The following is a 19185-nucleotide window of genomic DNA, read 5'->3' on the forward strand; positions in this document are numbered from 1 at the left end:
TGAACCTGCATATAAATATACCTTAAACACAAACAGCATCATTCATTTATCACGAAATTCAAGGTAGCTCTGCTGCTCTGACTAGTCTGTTATTATTATTTTTTTAGTAACAGTAAATAGAGAAAGAAATGAGCAACTACACAGAAGAAAAAGGGATTGTTATTGTTGGAGGTGGAATTTGTGGTCTTGCTACTGCTCTTGCGCTTCACAAGTAATAACTTTAAGCTTCTATTATCTCATACTTTAACTTCGAACTTTTTATAATGAATCCGGTGATCACTGCTTCTTGTAAAAACCTTGACGATAGTGTGTATGTATTGCAGGAAGGGAATCGAAAGTGTGGTACTAGAGAAAGCTGAGACTATACGAGCCGCTGGGTCAGCAATCGGTATCTTCACAAATGGTTGGTATGCACTGGATCAGCTTGGTCTTGCGAATCAGCTTCGACAGAAGGCTATTCCTTTGAAAGGGTAAATCTCATATTCTCTCCAGGTCAAATCCCAAAATGTAAATCAATAGCATAAACAACCGGGATTAGAATTTCCAGCTCCAATTAGGCTCCAATCTAATTTTGCTGAGCGAAATTAGGGAGGTTCAGACAAATCGATATGGAAATGTCCAAAAGACCACTTGCATTCACTGCTCAGTCTAAAATTGGTGCCTGTTGCTCTGAAATGGTTGTATGCTGGTTATGCACTGTGCTTGTTAAGGCAGCAAAAGCGAATTCGTGATAATTGAACTGCGTACCCGTGCCAGACAATAAAGTTCGCAAAATCATTTTCTCTTGCAATCTATGTTAAACTACTCATCTACTTTGTGCAAACCATGTCCCCATTTTATCTAGTTTTTTTAGTTGTCGTGTCAAAGTAACGCACTGGACACAAGACACTGACACCGTGTCCGTGTCGTTGTAACACAATAAATAACTAGGGAAATTGAATAACTTAGATTATAGCTCATAATTTTGTTACAGAGAGGAAAAAAATGTTTCTTGATTTTATAAGTCTCACAATTACCAGCTAATTTGCAGGTGTCGTGACATCGAGTTCAATAATCCCAAAGAACAAGAGGTACCAATGGGGTAAGTACGCAACCCTCTGAATTATGAACTTAATCTGACAGTAGTTTTATATATGCATTTATTTACTCACTTTTTTAAACAGAAATGGAGAACTTAGATGCTTGAAAAGGAGTCATCTTGTACAGACCTTGGCTGATAACCTACCGAATCAAACGATCCGTTTTGGATGCCATGTTGTTTCTGCCAAGTTTGATCCAATAACTTCTCAACCTCTTCTACAATTGCAAGATGGTAGTGTAATCAAGGCTAAGGTAATAATCTAAACATAAGGTTTCTAAAGTTGAACTTAGTCCTTTTTTTATATAGAAATTTGATAAAATATGAGTTAAAGTTTGCACGCATCCAACTCAAAACCTGGCAATGAGTGGAGTGGTCCTTTCAGATTATAATCAATGTTTATTAATGGGATATTAGCAATGTGGGACTATTATCCTTCACACGTCCCTCATGTATGGGGCATTCTCTGTGGGCCTCTAACACGTGGACCAGTGTTGTATGGGTGGATGTTGGGCCTACTCGCATTCGGGCCTGGCTATGATACCAAGTTAAAGTTTGCGGGCATCAACTCGAAATTAATTGCCAATGAACGGAGAGACCCTAAGGATTATAAACCGCAGGATCTTAGATTGTCCAAACAATGTGGGACCAATAATCTCAACACACCCTCTCACATGTAGTCTCGTTGGGTCTAACACGTGGACAATTAAATCGGATGACGCGGATAAAGGCACGGTCTAATGACTCGTCGCAAATAGCCTAATCTGATACCATGTTAAAGTCGGCGGACATCCAACTCGAAACCAATTGACAATGAGTGGAACGACCCTTCAATATTATATTTAATATTTAAGTTAATTAAGGAGATATTAGCAAACACCAGTATGTTCTGTAGATCTCCAGTAGTAATATAACCCAAAGGCTTGTACAAGGATGACATTGACCATCCTTGAAATCATCCTGTGAATCACTGTCATTACCCTTGTACAAGGAACATTGAAGAGATCTCGGCAAAAGTATAAAACACTCTCCAATTTTTTTTTTGTAATTGTAACTATCAAGTTGAAATCCTTTTTTTCGTGTTTGTGCATATTACAGGTTGTGATTGGATGTGATGGAGTAAATTCTGTTGTCTCCGAGTTGATAGGACTAAAGCCAACAAAGCTTTTTGCTTCTTGTGCAGTAAGAGGTTTTACTAATTATCCATCTGGTCATGGATTTAGCAATGAATTTCTTAGAATTAGGAAAGACAATATTATTCTCGGTAGGCTGCCTGTCGACAACAATCTCGTCCATTGGTTTGTAGGGAGACCAGGAACTACGGCAGGTACATATCTTTACTTAGACCACCCACCATCCTCACATTTTACACTTTTCATACACCTTTAAATAACTTCACACTTTGTTTTAACAATTAGAGTTTTGGGATTTCTGCATGATTACAAACAGATACAAGAGTTTCAAAAGATCCAAAGCTCATCCGAGAATCAACAATCGAGTCGATCAATGATTTTCTGCCAGAATGTGTAGAAATGGTGAAAATATGTGATCTCAATGAAGTAACTTTAACAAGCTTGAGATATCGAACCCCCTTGGATATACTACTAGGTAACTTTCGAAAAGGGACGGTGGTAGTCGCAGGTGATGCTATGCATGTTTGGGGTCCGTACATAGGTCAAGGTGGAGCTGCTGCTTTAGAAGATGGGATTGTGTTGGCGAGGAATTTGGCACAAGAAATGTGCAAGGAAAGGGGTTCAACAGGAAATGGAAATCAAGCAATACAGGAGAGAATTGAGAAAGCAATGGATCAATTTGTGAAAGAACGAAGGATGAGACTCTTTTTGATGTCCTTAAACACATACATACTTGGTATGTTGTTAGAAACTTCATCGCCATTAACAAAATTTGGGCTTATTGTGGGGTTAATCCTCTTTTTCAGCAACTCACTTGGCCACAGCCAACACAACTGTGGCCGGCTTTAGTTTGTTAGCATTTGGGAGTTCTAAAATCCTTACAGAATGCATTAGCCTTTGGTAGGGAAGCTGTACTATCCTTGAATACAAATTGATACAAATGAACCTGTAACTGGTTCTAACTCAGAACATGGCGTTAACTTTAAATAAACAAGTAGAGAGCACGTTGTCATTGCACACTATTTATTCTTAAGCTATGCCTAATTTTTATTTTGGAAAGAAATAAAAAAAATTGAAAAACAAAAATTTGGTAATTGTTGTTTATGCTTTTTGTATAGATAATTCAACTGAGTTTTACAAATATACAAAAATCCGACGTTCATATAAAAGATTCGAAATTTTAAATTCTTTTTATAAAAATGGATTTTTCATAAATATCATATTTTAAGTTATTTACAGTTAAGTCCCTATAAATATTTTTATATCACTCCTTTAAAGTCTAACAGCTGATTAAAAATGGAAATCTAATGATTCAACGGGTGAGAACAATAGTTTGTGATATGAATCATTTTTTGTGACGAGGAATTTTGTTGGAATATTTTTAGATTTGATGGCTTAAACTTAATGTAGAAAGATATGACGGTTATGAAGAATGAAGCTTTGATTTGATGGCTTAAACTTAATTAGGAAAGACAATATTATTCTCTACCTAATATAGACAACTGGAAAATTCCCAGGTGTCATTGTCCACCTGATTATAATTACTTATACCGACTCTTAACTAACTAAGCAAACCAATTATCTATGCTATTGAAAAAGTGGGGGTCTAACAACCACACCCAATATTTCGTTTAGGCAATCTGTATGGACTAACTCCAATATATTTCCAAGAGAATCAACTAGACAGTCAGACTCAATCAAGGAAAATACATCCAAAAATTATATTTCAACTTCTCAAATCAATTTGCAATCGAACAAATAGAAATCTGTGAGCCGTATTAATATGAGTGTTAGAGCATAGCTCGGTTGAATCCACCAAGCGTTGGTATGTCAAGTTTGGTTGTCATATTTTAGTGAATCAAAACTCATTTAAAGAGTCGCTTGATTGTTTACTAGAGTCAACTTCGTATAGGTTAGCTACAAAGTTACAAGGATATGAGACTTACAAGTATTACGTGAAGACTTGAAGAATGTGAAGAAGTAAAGAGCTACAACGATAACATCATCCTTCCACTTGAGGTTAGTAATATTTGACTTGAACTGTTTCATTCCTAACGTATCTTTCAAGTCGTGCATATTGAAAACATAACTGCGAAGCTGTGAATGATTATACTCTAGTTAGACATAGTATTAAGGAATTGCAACATGAAGTATAACGTCTATCTTTTGAACTTCGTATATAAGACATCGACATAATCGTATGAATGCTATTGTGATTATATGTATGGGTATGGGTGAAGATTTCGTCCTAAGAAACAATATTTTACATTCGTTTGAAAGAAGTACATTCATAAACTTGTTTTGTAAATCGAAAGGGAAATCGCTAGGCTTATTGGTATTTTTATTCATTGCAAATCTTTGGATTACCAATATGTGTGTTCAGTACAACTTCTTATAACTTGTTTATGTATCTTGGTAAAAATATTCACAATGCATGACTTTTGTATTGGTACGACTTTTATTAGTGAAACGGATCCTAAGTAATCACCTGAGATGGTATGATCGATATTTGTAATTGGTGCGACCATTCCTAGTCATTGGGTGACCGATCCTAGAACTTGGTTGGGACTAATCACAAGATGTGTAACCGATCCTTGTAGTAGGTTAACAAGTTTTAGTAATTGGTGTGACCGATCCTATAACATGTGCAACTGAATACAAGTTTAAACCATATATATGTGGTAACTGATCCTAATACCTAGTCAACCAAATTTTGGTAACTAGTGTGACCGATACTAGTACCCACATGGAGGTAAAACCAAAACTTGTTTTGGTAGAACCGTTAAACCCATGAATGGTGATTGAATGTTTTTGATCAATCACATAGTTCTTGGAGATCAGATGAACCAATTCTAAACTCGTTTGGAAGTGTGGCAAATCGGTTCCAAGATTCTAAATATGAAAAAGGATTTACAAGGTAAATATGTTGACATACTTTGAACACGTGCAGTAATTCTTACCTTTTATTGTTCAAAGATATTCCTTAATAACTAAAGGAGAATCCCAGATTGAAATAAATTGAGAATCTTTTAATTAAATTTTTTAGTTTTATATGCTTTTAATTTCCAACAATTAAAATGCATATCTTTAGAAAATAAAAATTGGTAATGTGCATTTACTAATTGGAGATTTTGTACTGAGATTTCGGCCAATATTTGGACAGAGCATTTCCAGGAATTATGAAAACCGAATTTGGAAATATATTGCATATCTTGATAATATTTTCGGTTTTGGAAATTCCTTGGTGTCCAAACTTCCTTAGTCTATAAATATTGAAGTTTGCATTTCAAGCAAACTAATCCTCAGAGCCAGCAAAACTACCTAGTTGTGTTGTTACTGGTGGTTCCGTCTATTCGGAGAGGAAAGTACCCTAATTAGGAGAAATCTCTTACGACCGCTCGTTTTAAAGACGTCTTTGGGATTGGGAAGCTCTACGAGTACAGTTGGTGGGAAACTAGATAATTGCAGTTTATTATTAGTTTTTGATTGATTTGATTGACTAACGGTGGTTGAAATTTGATTGCTCCTAGTTTGTTTATGCTTGAGAATCTTCTCTTCTGATATAAGATTCACTCAAACTAGATCGAAGTTTCGACAGGGATCTTTAGACTGTTGTTAGTGCTAAAGACGATCTTGTGATAATCCATTGTTAACAGACTCCGTTCTGTGCGTGATTAAACGGAAGAGCCTTTTGTCAAACTCATATCACTTGTTTGAAAAGAGTTGTTACTGAACAGATTTGTTGTTCCTTTACTGTTTAGAATACGAACCAAAGGAATTGTTCCAAGTGCGTGACTTATTACAAGTTGGAGGTGCAGGGATACATACGGAACTAGGTGAACTATAGGTTTAGTTGCTTGGTCTCAACTATACGAAGTTGATTTAGATTTTGTATAGCGGCTTAATCATGAGAGTATTCAATTCTGGACAAGGTCCCGGGGTTTTTCTGCATTTGCGGTTTCCTCGTTAACAAAATCTTGTTATGTCTTTTACTTTTCTATTTCCGAAATTATAATTATTTTATTATAATTAGAAGTAAAATACATAAACGTTAGTTCATATTTACTTGATAGTAATCCTATTATGTTCGGTTAAGTCCAAACCTATTATCAAGTAAACATACTTCGTTGTTGTATTGTCTCGATCTTGTATCCATAGTCAATCACACAAGTTATCTTGTTGTCGTATTGTCTCGATCTCATATCCATAGACGTTCACACGAAGTGTGAACCGATTAGTTGTATTGTCTCGACTCAGTCCATAGACAATCACTTTTGGAGAAAGGACTTATAGGTGGAAAAGTTTTAGATTGAGGTATATTTGGGTCCTCGTCTTTTCAATTGTTATTAGAGCAGGCAAACACGAAAAGATCCAACAATCTGTATTTGGTGCGATCCAACCTATAAGAAATGAACTCGAGTTCTCATGAATCGACTTCAATTAACGTACCGCCAATATTTGACGGAACAAACTATATATGGTGGAAATATACTATGAGATCTTTGCTTCAATCACGAGACTTTAATACATGGCTATTAGTCGTCGATGGTTATAATCTCCCGAAAGTAGAAAATTTGGAAACTGAGTTTAACGCGTAGTGGATTTTTCAAACGAAGAAAAGGCCTTTGCTAAGCAGAATTCAGATGGTTTGAATGCTATTATACATGCTGTAAGTCGTGATATATAACATCATGTATCAACATGTCAAACTTCGAAAGAAGCTTGGGATAATCTTCATATCGTATTCGAAGGAAACACATCAGAGAAAGAAGCTAGACTTCAAACTCTTACGACCGATTGGGAAAACCTTCGAATGGGTGACAACGACACTTTTGAAGAGTTTCATATTAAACTCCCTGAGATAATTAATGCTTCTTTCTCTCTTGGAAAGACTATTTTTGAAAAGGATGTAGTGTGGAAAATTTTCAGATCGTTACCATCTAGATATGATTCTAAGAAGCATGCAATCATAGAAGAAAATCATCTTTCAACACTGAAGCACACTCGTTGGAAAGTTAAAGATCTTTGATCATGAATCACAGTCTATTCAAAATAAAGGAATCACTTTTAAAGCTGCAAAAATTCTGAAAGCTCCGATGGAGTAAAATAGACAGATGAATGATTCAGATGAACATATTGTAGAAAATTCTGATGATGAAATTGAACAATCATTATCATTGATTACCAGACAGTTTCGAGATCTTTTAAAGAAAATAAGTAAGAGATTCATAAAGGATACTCATCGATCTATGCGTCCACATGATCGAGTTCCTGTCAAAAAGGATTAGGAAGAAGGTGATGAATATCAATCTCAGTTATTCAAGTGTAAAGGGTTTGGTCATATTGCTAAAGATTGTCCCAATCTTTAGAAATATACTGGAAGCAAGGATCTGGCTGTAACTCTAGATGAGACCTCTGATTCATATAATTCTGAAGAAGAGGAAACAACTAATATTGCATAAGTTGTCAATCTTATTCCTTCCTCCTCCATTAGTGATTTACCCATTTTAAGAATGGACATGTCTTCCGATGTTATTAAATCATCTAATGGTAAAGGGAAAAATAAGACAAGGTGCAAAAACTGTCTCAAAAACAAAATTGCTAAAAGTTGCATAGGCATCCCAAGTCAATCTCAAGATACTTTGCTAGTTCCAGGTAACAAAAAGAGAATTTCTCATACGATACTAGATCAAGGAAAATCTGGTTGTTCAAAATTCCATAATGAGAGAAAATCTCATACTAATATCACCTGATTGGTATCATCATTCTTTCCTCACCTCGTGTGCCAAATTTAGTGAGGAATAAGAGAAATTGAGGCACTTATGTGTAGATTATGGGAATAAAATCTAATAATTGAAAATATTTGAGATATTTGTATTTATAGGAATATTATATTTTAAAGTATGAAAATTATAAAAATATCCTTCTTTTTTCTTTGGTCATTCCTTGTTCGAACTATGAGTCTGGATCCAATGTCGTCTCTTGATAAGGTGCTATATCAGAAAGATCACTTTAAGAATAAGTCTGCATCTTCTCTTGATATAGAGAAATCAAAGAGCAAAATCAAAAAGAGAGATTGTCTTAGCAAGAAGGAAAGAGAGAATATGCTGAAGAAAGATCAGCGTATTGAAGCATTGACACACTTTTGTGTTCAATCAAAGACAGAATTACATGTTCTTGCAGAATCCTTCACGAAAATTTCTCAACTGCAAGAAATTCTGGTCAAACAACAAGGTTATCTACTTGAAGAATTTCACAAGCTGAAGACTGAAAGTAATAATCTACCTTCCTCTAGCATTGAGATGAAGGATTAATCCAAGAGAATAGACATCAGTTTTTGATTTCTTTCAATAATTTTATAAGATCTATTTTGAATAAAACTATCTATTATTTATGAATAAAATTATTAGTTTATAATTTTTCTTGTGATAGTTTTCGATTACATAGCATGTGCTTGAATGCTTTATATTATTCCTATGTATGGTTATGGGATGTTTGATTTCGGTTTTCATAACCTTGATATTCGATATCATATTGTGTGTACCCTTATGGTTTGGGTGACTTTTTGGTTTAGCAGGATTAAGTTCTAGCCCATGTTAGTAGGCTTTATCAAAGGATCATAAGGGGTTCCGATTGAAACTAATATGTGAAAAAGTCACAATATGTTGAATCTTTTGGCTTAGCATAAAAGCATATGAGTTTCGGGGTTTCAACTTTTGCATTGCATTAGTTAAAACCGGTTTTCAACCTTTCTCTGGTAAAGATTGGTCCTTGTTGTTGTTCTTTTGTTTTGGCGAGAGAATGACAACACAACGGGGGAGAGTTCTAATGTGAACTTTCGCTTAATGACATATCTTTTGGGGGTGAAGAGGATGTGGAACTTGAGGTAACGAATTTTTTAGTTAATCGTTTTCCTGTTTAAGAAAAGTCCGATTTTATTGCATATATTTATTGCTTTTGCTTAACAAAATTTTGGTACAATTGATGTTTATTCCAATATTTGTGTATGGATGTGTGTGTGATTCAATTTTTTCCGGATAAGAAAAACTATTGTTATCTTGCTTTATTGTTTGGTATCAATTGTTTAGGCTTACAAAATTACGCTGCAATTGCAGTATTATAATGTCTATGTTTGTTTCAATTGCTTCCGGTTGAGGTAAATAATTATGCAAGTTGATTTATTTGGTTTGTATGAATTGTTTATGGCTTAACAAAAAGGTTTTCGGGATGAATTATTTAGTCCAATTCGATTCCGAATAAGAGAAACTAAGTTATTTCTGATCTTAGTTAGACTTATCAAAGTGGAGGTTTCGGTTATTCAAGTCTAATCGAATGCCTTAACAAGAAATGCTAGTTAACTAACCTATTACTTGTCTTGTTTAAAAGTGAAATTATTTGAATAATTAGAACCTGATGAGAAAAATATAGTTAATTTTGATCTTTATTTTGGTATTATCGAACAAGCGATTGTATTTGTACAATCGGTTTAGCAAAAGAACTAAGGTTCTTAGTCAGTTTTTCATTTGCTAAACTATTAGGGAAAATGCTTCGGGGAATTGTTTCCTTGGTAACATATCAAAACAAAATTACTTTGTAGTTTCGGTTTTGATATTGGTTATCTAAAATGGTGTGTGGAACCCTCGTGCTTAACTCTTATAGGTTGCAAGTTTTTTGAGATTTGTAAGACCCTTTCGGTTTGTCTGTTATTTGCTCATACCTTTGTCATTTTGTAACAAAAAGGGGGAGAAATATATGGAGTAAACAAGTGATTTGGCATCACTAAGGAAAGGAAAATGGTGCTTAAACGTTATATCTAACGATAGAGTAAAGCATAGACTAAGGGGGAGTAACATATCATAGTGATACTTGTAGTTATATGGACTACAAAGGGAATAACAAAGACGTGCGGATTGAAAATCTACTTATCTTACCTTTAAGGGAGTATTAGATTTGTTATTATAATGTCAACAACGACATTTATGGATTGAATGTATAACAGGTCATTGTGTTGTTGAAACTCGGAATCAAGCGTATGTCTGATGAATTCTTGTAATTTGTTTATCCGTATGATGTAAGAGTTTTGTCACTAAAATTGACAAATGGGGAGATTGTTAGAGCATTGCTCGGTTGAACCCACCAAGCGTTGGTATGTCAAGTTTGATTTTCATATATTAGTGAATGAAAACTCATTTAAAGAGTCGCTTGATTATTTACTAGAGTCAACTTCGTATAGGTTAGCTAGAAAGTTACTAGGATATGAGACTTACAAGTATTACACGAAGACTTAAAGAATGTGAAGAAGTAAAGAGCTACAACGGCGACATCATCCTTCCACTTGAGGTTAGTAATATTTGACTTGAAATGTTTCATTCCTAACATATCTTTCAAGTCGTGCATAATGAAAACATAACTGCGAAGCTGTGAATGATGATACTCTAGTTAGACATAGTATTAAGGAATTGCAATACGAAGTATAACGTCTATATTTTGAACTTCGTATATAAGACATTGACATAATCGTATGACTGATATTGTGAATATGTGTATGGGTATGGGTGAAGATTTCGTCCTAGGAAACAATGTTTTACATTCGTTTAAAGGAAGTACATTCATAAACTTGTTTTGTGAATCAAAAGGGAAACCGCTAGGCTTATTGGTATTGTTATTCATTGCAAATCTTTGGATTACCAATATGTATGTTTAGTACAAACACTCATAAATTGTTTATGTATCTTGGTAAAACTATTCACAATACCTGACTTTTGTATTGGTATGACTTTTATTAGTGAAACCGATCCTAAGTAATCACCTGAGATGGTATGATCGATATTTGTAATTGGTGTGACCATTCCTAGTCATTGGGTGACCGATCCTAGAACTTGGTTGGGACTAATCACAAGATGTGTAATTGATACTTGTAGTAGGTTAACAAGTTTTAGCAATTGGTGTGACCGATCCTATAACTTGTGAATCCAAATACAAGTTTATACCATATATATGTGGTAACCGATCCTAGTACCTAGTCAACCAACTTTTGGTAACTAGTGTGACAAATCCTAGTACCCACATGGAGGTAGAACCGAAACTTTTTTTGGTAGATACGTTAAACCCATGAATGGTGATTGAATGTTTTTGATCAATCACATAGTTCTTGGAAATCAGATGAACCAATTCTGAACTCGTTTGGAAGTGTGGAAAATCGGTTCCAATATTGTAAATATGAAAAAGGATTTACAAGGTAAAGATGTCAACATACTTTGAACACGTGCAGTAATTCTTACCTTTTATTGTTGAAAGATATTTCTTAATAACTAAAGGAGAATCTCGGATGGAAATAAATTGAGAATATTTTAATTAAGGTTTTTAGTTTTATATGCTTTTAATTTCAGCAATTAAAATGCATATCTTTAGAAAATAAAAATTGGCAATGTGCATTTACTAATTGGAGATTTTGTATTGAGATTTCGGTCAATATTTGGACAGAGCATTTCCAGGAATTATGAAAACCGAATTTGGACATATATTGCATATCTTGAGAATATTTTCGGTTTTGGAAATTCCTTGGTGTCTAAACTTCCTTGGTCTATATATATTGAAGTTTACATTTCAAGCAAACTAATCCTGAGATCCAGCAAAACTACCTAGTTGTGTTGTTACTGATGGAGCCGTCTATTCGGAGAGGAAAGTACCCTAATTAGGCGAAATCTCTTACGACCGCTAGTTTTAAAGACTTATTTGGGATTGGGAAGCTCTACGAGGACTGTTGGTGGGAAACTAGATAATTGCAGTTTATTATTAGTTTTCGATTGATTTGATTGACTAACGGTGGTTGAACTTTGATTGCATCTAGTTTGTTTATGCTTGAGAATCTTCTCTTCTGATATAAGATTAACTCAAACTAGATCGAAGTTTTGACGGGGATCTTTAGACTGTTTGTAGATCTAAAGACGTCTTGTGATAATCCATTGTTAAGAGACTCCATTCTGTGTATGATTGATAGCAAGAGATTCAAGTTGATTGTGTGCAGGTGTTTATTGAATATCTAAGAAGATTTGAAGACAAAGAAGATTGCTTGTTTGAGTTCATAATCTTTGGTGTGCAAAAAACTTGATCGGATGGGGATCCAACTATAATCGGTTTATCTTTGTGATAATCGTGATTGATTAGTTGAGTAGATCGGCATCAATATATTGTCTTTGTGACTAAAAAGTATTGATTGCAAAATCTAGACAATTACTTTGGTAGTTGTATTGAGATAGATCTAAGAACCTTACAAAGGAGTTTATTGGGATAAACGGAAGAGCCTTTTGTCAAACTCATATCACTTGTTTTAAAAGAGTTGTTACCGAACAGATTTGTTGTTCCTTTACTGTTTGGAATACGAACCAAATGATTTGTTCCAAGTGCGTGACTTATTACAAGTTGGAGGCGCAGGGATACAGACGGAACTAGGTGAACTATATGTTTAGTTGCTTGGTCTCAACTATACGAAGTTAGTTTAGATTTTGTATAGCGGCTTAATCTTGAGAGTATTCAATTCTGGACAAGGTCCCGGGGTTTTGTGAATTTGCGGTTTCCTCGTTAACAAAATCTTGTTGTGTCTTTTACTTTTCTATTTCCGAAATTATAATTGTCTTATTATAATTAGAAGTAAAATACACAAACGTTAGTTCCTATTTACTTGATAGCAATCCTATTGTGTTTGGTTTAGTCCGAACTTATTATCAAGTAAACATACTTCGTTGTTGTATTATCTCGATCTTGTATCCATAGTCAATCACACAAGTTATCTTGTTGTCATGTTGTCTCGATCTCGTATCCATAGACGATCACACGAAGTGTGAACCGATTAGTTGTATTGTCTCGACTCAGTCCATAGACAATCACTTTCGGAGAAAGGACTTATAGGTGGAAAAGTATTAGATTGAGGTATATTTGGGTACCCTCGTCTTTTCAATGAGAAATAACTTGGATGGTACCAAAGACCAATATCCAAGCGTCAATCAATTTCGATCAACAACTAAAGGTTGGATTCACCAATTGATTGAACTATGCATAACCTGTGGTATTTAAATTATATAACAAAATATAATGCGGAAAAGAAATAACACAAACACCAAGAAATTTTGTTAACGAGGAAACCGCAAATGCAGAAAAGCCCCGGGACCTAGTCCAGATTTGAACACCACACTGTATTAAGCCGGTACAGACTCTAGCATACTACAAGTAAACTTCGGATTGGAATTTAGTTGAGCCCTAACCAATCTCACACTAATTAAGGTACAATCGCGTTCCTTACGCCTCTTGAAGCACACCGGATTCTGCGTACTTGATTCCCTAAGCTGATCTCACCCACAACTAAGAGTTTCTACGACCCAAAGTCGAAGACTTGATAAACAAATCTGTCTCACACAGAAAAGTATATTGAATAGGTAAATCTGTCTCTCACAGAAATACCTACGAGTTTTTATTCCGTCTTTTGATAAATCAAGGTGAACAAGAACTAATTGATACACCGGACTTATATTCCCGAAGAACAACCTAGTAATATCAATCACCTCATAATAATCTTAATCGTATGGAAGCGAAACAAGATATTGTGGAATCACAAACGATGAGACGAAGATGTTTGTGACTACTTTTTATCTTACCTATCGGAGATTAAATCTCGAAAAAATCTGTTGATGGTGGTTCTTAAGGATATAATTGTAAAACCAGTATTTAATGCGCTATCACCCCGCAAGGGGTAAATCCATTTGAAGAGTGACGAGTGCAAAAAACCTTCCTCGCTCATTGAGCAATTCAATATATATATATTAAATTCACTCAGAATGGTGCGCGTATTAGCGATCCCAAATATTTTGTGAATTCTATTTTTTCCAGCATTACTAACTAATGAATGACTTTCCCAGTATATGCATATGCTATGTTCCCAGTCGAACTCTCATTATTGACATGACATGACGATTAAGTGTTCACTCTCAGCAGAGTAGCATGAATCTCCCGAAGTGCCGATATTGGGATCTGCACAAAATACTCATACATGCTACACCGCTCTCTGAGAAAGAGATCAACGCGTTCACACACTTTTTAATTGAAGTTAGCGTGATTGAACACATATTTATTCCTTAAAGAAAATCTAGAAAATCTAGACTGTTAATATCAGTCTCAAAAAATAATCACGGCCACACGATTTGGCCACGTGATTTATCAAGCTTAAACTACTCCTAGCATAACTAGGCAATCACTATAATGACCACTTATGGGCCCACTAGTTCCCTAGTCGATCGAGTAGTCTTCTGCTCATTCACAAACACTTCAAACGCCGACCCAAACATGGGTGTTCGCGCTGTTTTAAAAAGAAAGCTCGAACGAGCTAGACCAACCATGACAGTCTTAAAATCATCACCGCCTTAGATCGAGCTTTGGGAAATCAAAAAAACGCCGACGTGATCACCGGCGGGCCCACTAATGCTCTAGTCCATCGAGCCCTATGTAGCTCGTTCACAGGTGCTTTGAACACCGATCCAAACATGGGCGTTCACGCTGCATAAAAATAGCTCAAACGAGCTGAGACTGACAAAAAGGGTCTCAAGAACGTATCGCGTCCATCCAACTTAGCCGGCCTAGTTGGATGGCTTGGATCGCATCTCGAGCGATCAAAGAAATTCCAGCGTGTTCACTGTTGGCCCAACTCCTCTTTTGGTCGACTGACCTGTCCACGGTAAAACCAGAGTGTATCAAACCGTTCGCTCAAAGTAGAGTGAACGCGCTGCTTTGAAAACCCTAAAATTACGTTTGCGGCAACACACTACTGCCGCAAATTGATCACAACCTTCCATCTTCGCCAGCCGAATCGAGTGGCTTAGATCTAATTTTAGATGGCCCAGGAGATGTCAGCATGCTCACCGATAACTCATCTTTGCATAAGATCGATCGATCTGCTCAAACCCGCACGCAGCGCCTCGAATCGCTCTCTCAAAAAGGAGTTGGCCGATTGGCCTCTAAACCCTAAAAGTTGCGTCAACGGCATTGAACAACTGCCGCAAATCGATCACGACCATCCAACTTCGCCATCCTAGTTGGACGGTGTAGATTTGTTTTTAACAAATTAACAAAACGACATTGTGATCACCAGCCACCTCTCTTCCACGGGGAGCGATTGAACAAATGATGGCTTGCCCATGCGGCATTCAAACGATCACCCGAAGGTGGTCGGACATGCTGCTATTTTAAGGCGCTCAATCCGCGACTTATCCAATCAAGCTTTAAAACAACGATGTTTCATGCATATCGATTTCTTGAACTGCTTGCTTAAAAGCGATGCATTACATGCATCGAACACATGCGATATTTTATGAATATCGACATCATAAACAACTTAGTTGTTTAACCCAGTAGAACCGTATGCTATTCTTTGCGGCAAGTCCCATGACTTGACCCACTCACTCGAGACATCGAACATGTCACAAACTAGGGGATACTTACTGGGGTATTGGTATGGCGGTTTACAGCGTGCGGCGCGTAACACGCTCATTACAAGAACGTGTCAGGAAAAGATGAACGGTTAAACACGATGAGAAAAGTGGGTGAAGGAGTGACCACGTGATGATCACCATCTCATACACAACCCCGCTACTCCATCACATAACCTTCTCCACTTCCTACGAGATCAAGGGTGTGCTCAAATGACTTGTATAAAGAGGTTTTCAACCTATTTCGACAAGAATAACACAAGTGTTGTTACCACAATATCCAGAAAACACCCAGAACTGATAGCTTACATTATGCAAGCCAGTTCCACATTCTGATACAAATCATAAACAACCACACCTTCATAATTCAACATCTTTTTTTTTATCTCAAACACCTTCTTCGCTTCCCTCCCTAAGATCAAACCTTCTCATTCACTTTGTGACCGAATTTAATCTAGAATGACCATTTATTGGTTTAGGCCAGAGTCTTATAGATTGATCTATCGAATCTAAAAGTACTCCCGTACAGTGCATTTATTTAGGATTTGAATTCGTTTCTCATCAATACACCCCAAATTTACCAAAAAACATCAGAACCAATTTTTACCCTAAAACAATTGGCGACCACAGTGGGAGATTAATCTCTCGGTCACAAGATCAATTTTTAAATTTCATTCCAATTTTTCTCAAATTCAAGATGGTGGATCTTAGGTATGGATCAGCGACAAATCCCGATGTTACTGGTGCTGACAACACCCCTGGTGTCCACATTCCTGCCGGTGACACCAATGTACCGCCTACCAACACGATCAACGCATCTCGCGGTGCTACATCCTCAGCCACCAACACTAGCGGAGCAGAAGACACTCCCTTAGGTGTGGCACCTCCAATCACCAGAGCTAGAGTCACTGACGCCACTCTCAATGTTCCGTTGAGCGTAACGCCCCTGGTTGTTACTAGAGTTACTGCCACTCCCCATTAGGACGAGATACTGGAGGAGCCATAGGAGGACAACCCCCTGTTACCATTTTCGATTTGATGGAAAGACAAGAAGTTCCCGCTAAGGCTCATACGGACATGGATACAACTCACAAAGATGTACTTACTTTCCTCAAGATGCTAATGGAGGGACTATTACAAGAGCCGTGTCAGCCCATAGAACCAATGAGGAGTACTTTCAACACTTTCGGCGCAAGCACTTCAATAGGGGGTGCATTCTGTTTGAGGGTGAAAACTGTTTTTGCTGATTTTGGTAATTTCGGGTGTGTGGGTGAGAAACGAGTCTAAACCCTAAACAATGTACTGCAAGGGAGTATTTTGATTCGAGAGATCAATCTGTACAAATCCGGCCTAAGCCGAGAAATGGCTGTTCCAGACTTGCTTCGGTCACAAAGTGAAGGAGAAGGGTTGGTCTTGGGGAGGGAAGAGAAGAGAGTGTTGAGACCAGAATAGTTGATTCTGGAAGAGTAGTTGTTTGACGACTTGGATCAGAAAGTGGAAAGCTAACAGATGTGAAAGCTAACAAGTGATTTCTGAGTGTTGTATGTTCGTGACCAAAACTTGTCCTTTGGTGGAAATAGGTGAGACCTATTTATACAAGTCGCAATGAAACGTACCCTGGTCTCGTAAGAAGTGGAAACGGTTGAGTAAATGGAAGAAAGCGGTGATGTTTCCATAATGAAGGAAACGTTTCACCATTACTTCTTGTATTTACTAACCGCCTCACTCTTATGACACTTTCTTGTAACGGGCGTAGTGTACGCCGCACGCTGTAAACCGCCAAACCAATACCCTGATGAGCATCCCCCAGTTTGTGACATGTTTTGATGTCTCGAGTGTTTTCGTGGAAAACGTGTAGTATGTTGCTACGTGTGGATTGTCCAAAGGATTTGGCGTTTGTAGTCAAGTTGGTGCCGTGACCAAAGAATAGGCATCGTAGCCAGGTTGGTGCCGTGACTAGAGAGTTAGCATCACAGCCAAGTTGGCGCCATGACCAAGAGTTAGCATCGCAGCCAAGACACTGCCACGAGTCGTTTGGTGGAAGATTTGTACGGATGAGATCTGCATTTCAGGAGGAAGGGTAGCCGTAGATTGTTGCAACCCTTTGTTTGGCAACCAGCGGCATGGTTGCAGCGGTTGCATGCTCTTGGCACAGCCACATTAGGGTTCGTGGCCAAGAATAGGCGCGTGGCCAAGAGATTTCCATAAATCGTTTGGTGGCAAGTTTGTATGGCTGAGATTCGTATCTCAAGAGGAAGGGTGGCCGTTGATTGTTGCAACCCTTCGTATGCATCCAGTGGCATGTTTAGGCGCGGCCAAGCTAGGATTTTGGCGTTGTTTAGGCGCGGCCAAAACTAGGGTTTTGGCATAGTTTAGGTGCGGCCAAAATTAGTGCTTGGCATTGGACAAAAGTGGCCATGCGTTTGATGGCAAGCTTGTACGGCTGAGATCTGCATCTCAGATGGAAGGGTAGCTATTGATTGTTGCAACCCTTCGTTTGGCAGCCAACGACATGGTGGTAGGGCCGCATGGCTTTGGCATGTTTTAGGCGCGGCCAAAATTAGGGTTTTGGCATAAACCATGATGTTTGGACTTGGGACGGAAAATACCATGCGTTAGATGGCGAACTTGGACGGCTGAGATCTGCATCTCAAATGGAAGGGTAGCCGTTATTGTTGCAACCCTTCGTTTGGAAGCCAGCGACATGGTGGTTGGGCCGGCATGGCTTTGTCCTGTTTTAGGCACAGCCAAAATTAGGGTTTTGACATAAACCGTGATGTTTTGCCTTGGGTCGGAAGTTGCCATGCGTTAGGTGGCGAACTTCGACGGCTGAGATCGGCATCTCAAATGGAAGGGTAGCCGTTGATTTTTGCAACCCTTCGTTTGGCAGCCAGCGACATGGTGGTAGGGACGCATGGCTTTGGCCTATTTTTAGGCGCGGCCAAAATTAGGGTTTTGACATAAACCGTGATGTTTGGCCTTGGTCCGGAAGTTTTCATGCGTTAGGTGGCGAACTTGGACGGTTGAGATCTGCATCTCAGATGGAAGGGTAGCAGTTGATTGTTGCAACCCTTCGTTTGGCAGCCAGCGGCATGTGGTAGGGCCGGAATGGCTTTGGCACATGTGGTGCGGCTGGCATGGTTGGCATGCCTTGGCGCGGAGATGTGGCCGGCATGGCATGCCATTGGCACATGTGGTGCGGCTGGCATGGTTGGCATGCCTTGGCGCGGAGATGTGGCCGACATGGCATGCCATTGGCACATGTGGTGCGGCTGGCATGGTTGGCATGCCTTGGCGCGGAGATGTGGATGACACGGAATTCCATTGACACATGTGGTGCGGCTGGCATGGTTGGCATGCCTTGGCGCGGAGATGTGGCTATCACTGCATGCCATTGGCACATGTGGTTCGGCTGGCATGGTTGGTAGGTCCGGAAAAGGGTATAGAAATGATGCGTAATGGAAACGCGGGCCTACAGTAATACCGCAAGTGCACGGTC

The 19185-nt window shown here is 38.0% G+C and overlaps 1 protein-coding gene across 1 annotated transcript; it reads left to right on the forward strand.

Annotated features, from left to right (window-relative positions):
* The first annotated feature begins 58 nt into the window (after positions 1-58).
* LOC113353104 (monooxygenase 1-like) lies at positions 59-3244 on the forward strand. Its single transcript, XM_026596813.1, has 6 exons — positions 59-211; positions 324-470; positions 1031-1081; positions 1164-1332; positions 2177-2405; positions 2528-3244. Exons 1-6 carry the CDS (start codon positions 129-131, stop codon positions 3058-3060), a joined length of 1212 nt encoding a protein of 403 aa, XP_026452598.1. The 5' UTR covers positions 59-128; the 3' UTR covers positions 3061-3244.
* The last annotated feature ends 15941 nt before the right edge of the window (positions 3245-19185 follow it).

The sequence above is a fragment of the Papaver somniferum genome, chromosome 2 (assembly GCF_003573695.1).
Source record: "Papaver somniferum cultivar HN1 chromosome 2, ASM357369v1, whole genome shotgun sequence".
NCBI classification, from domain to species: Eukaryota; Viridiplantae; Streptophyta; class Magnoliopsida; order Ranunculales; family Papaveraceae; genus Papaver; species Papaver somniferum.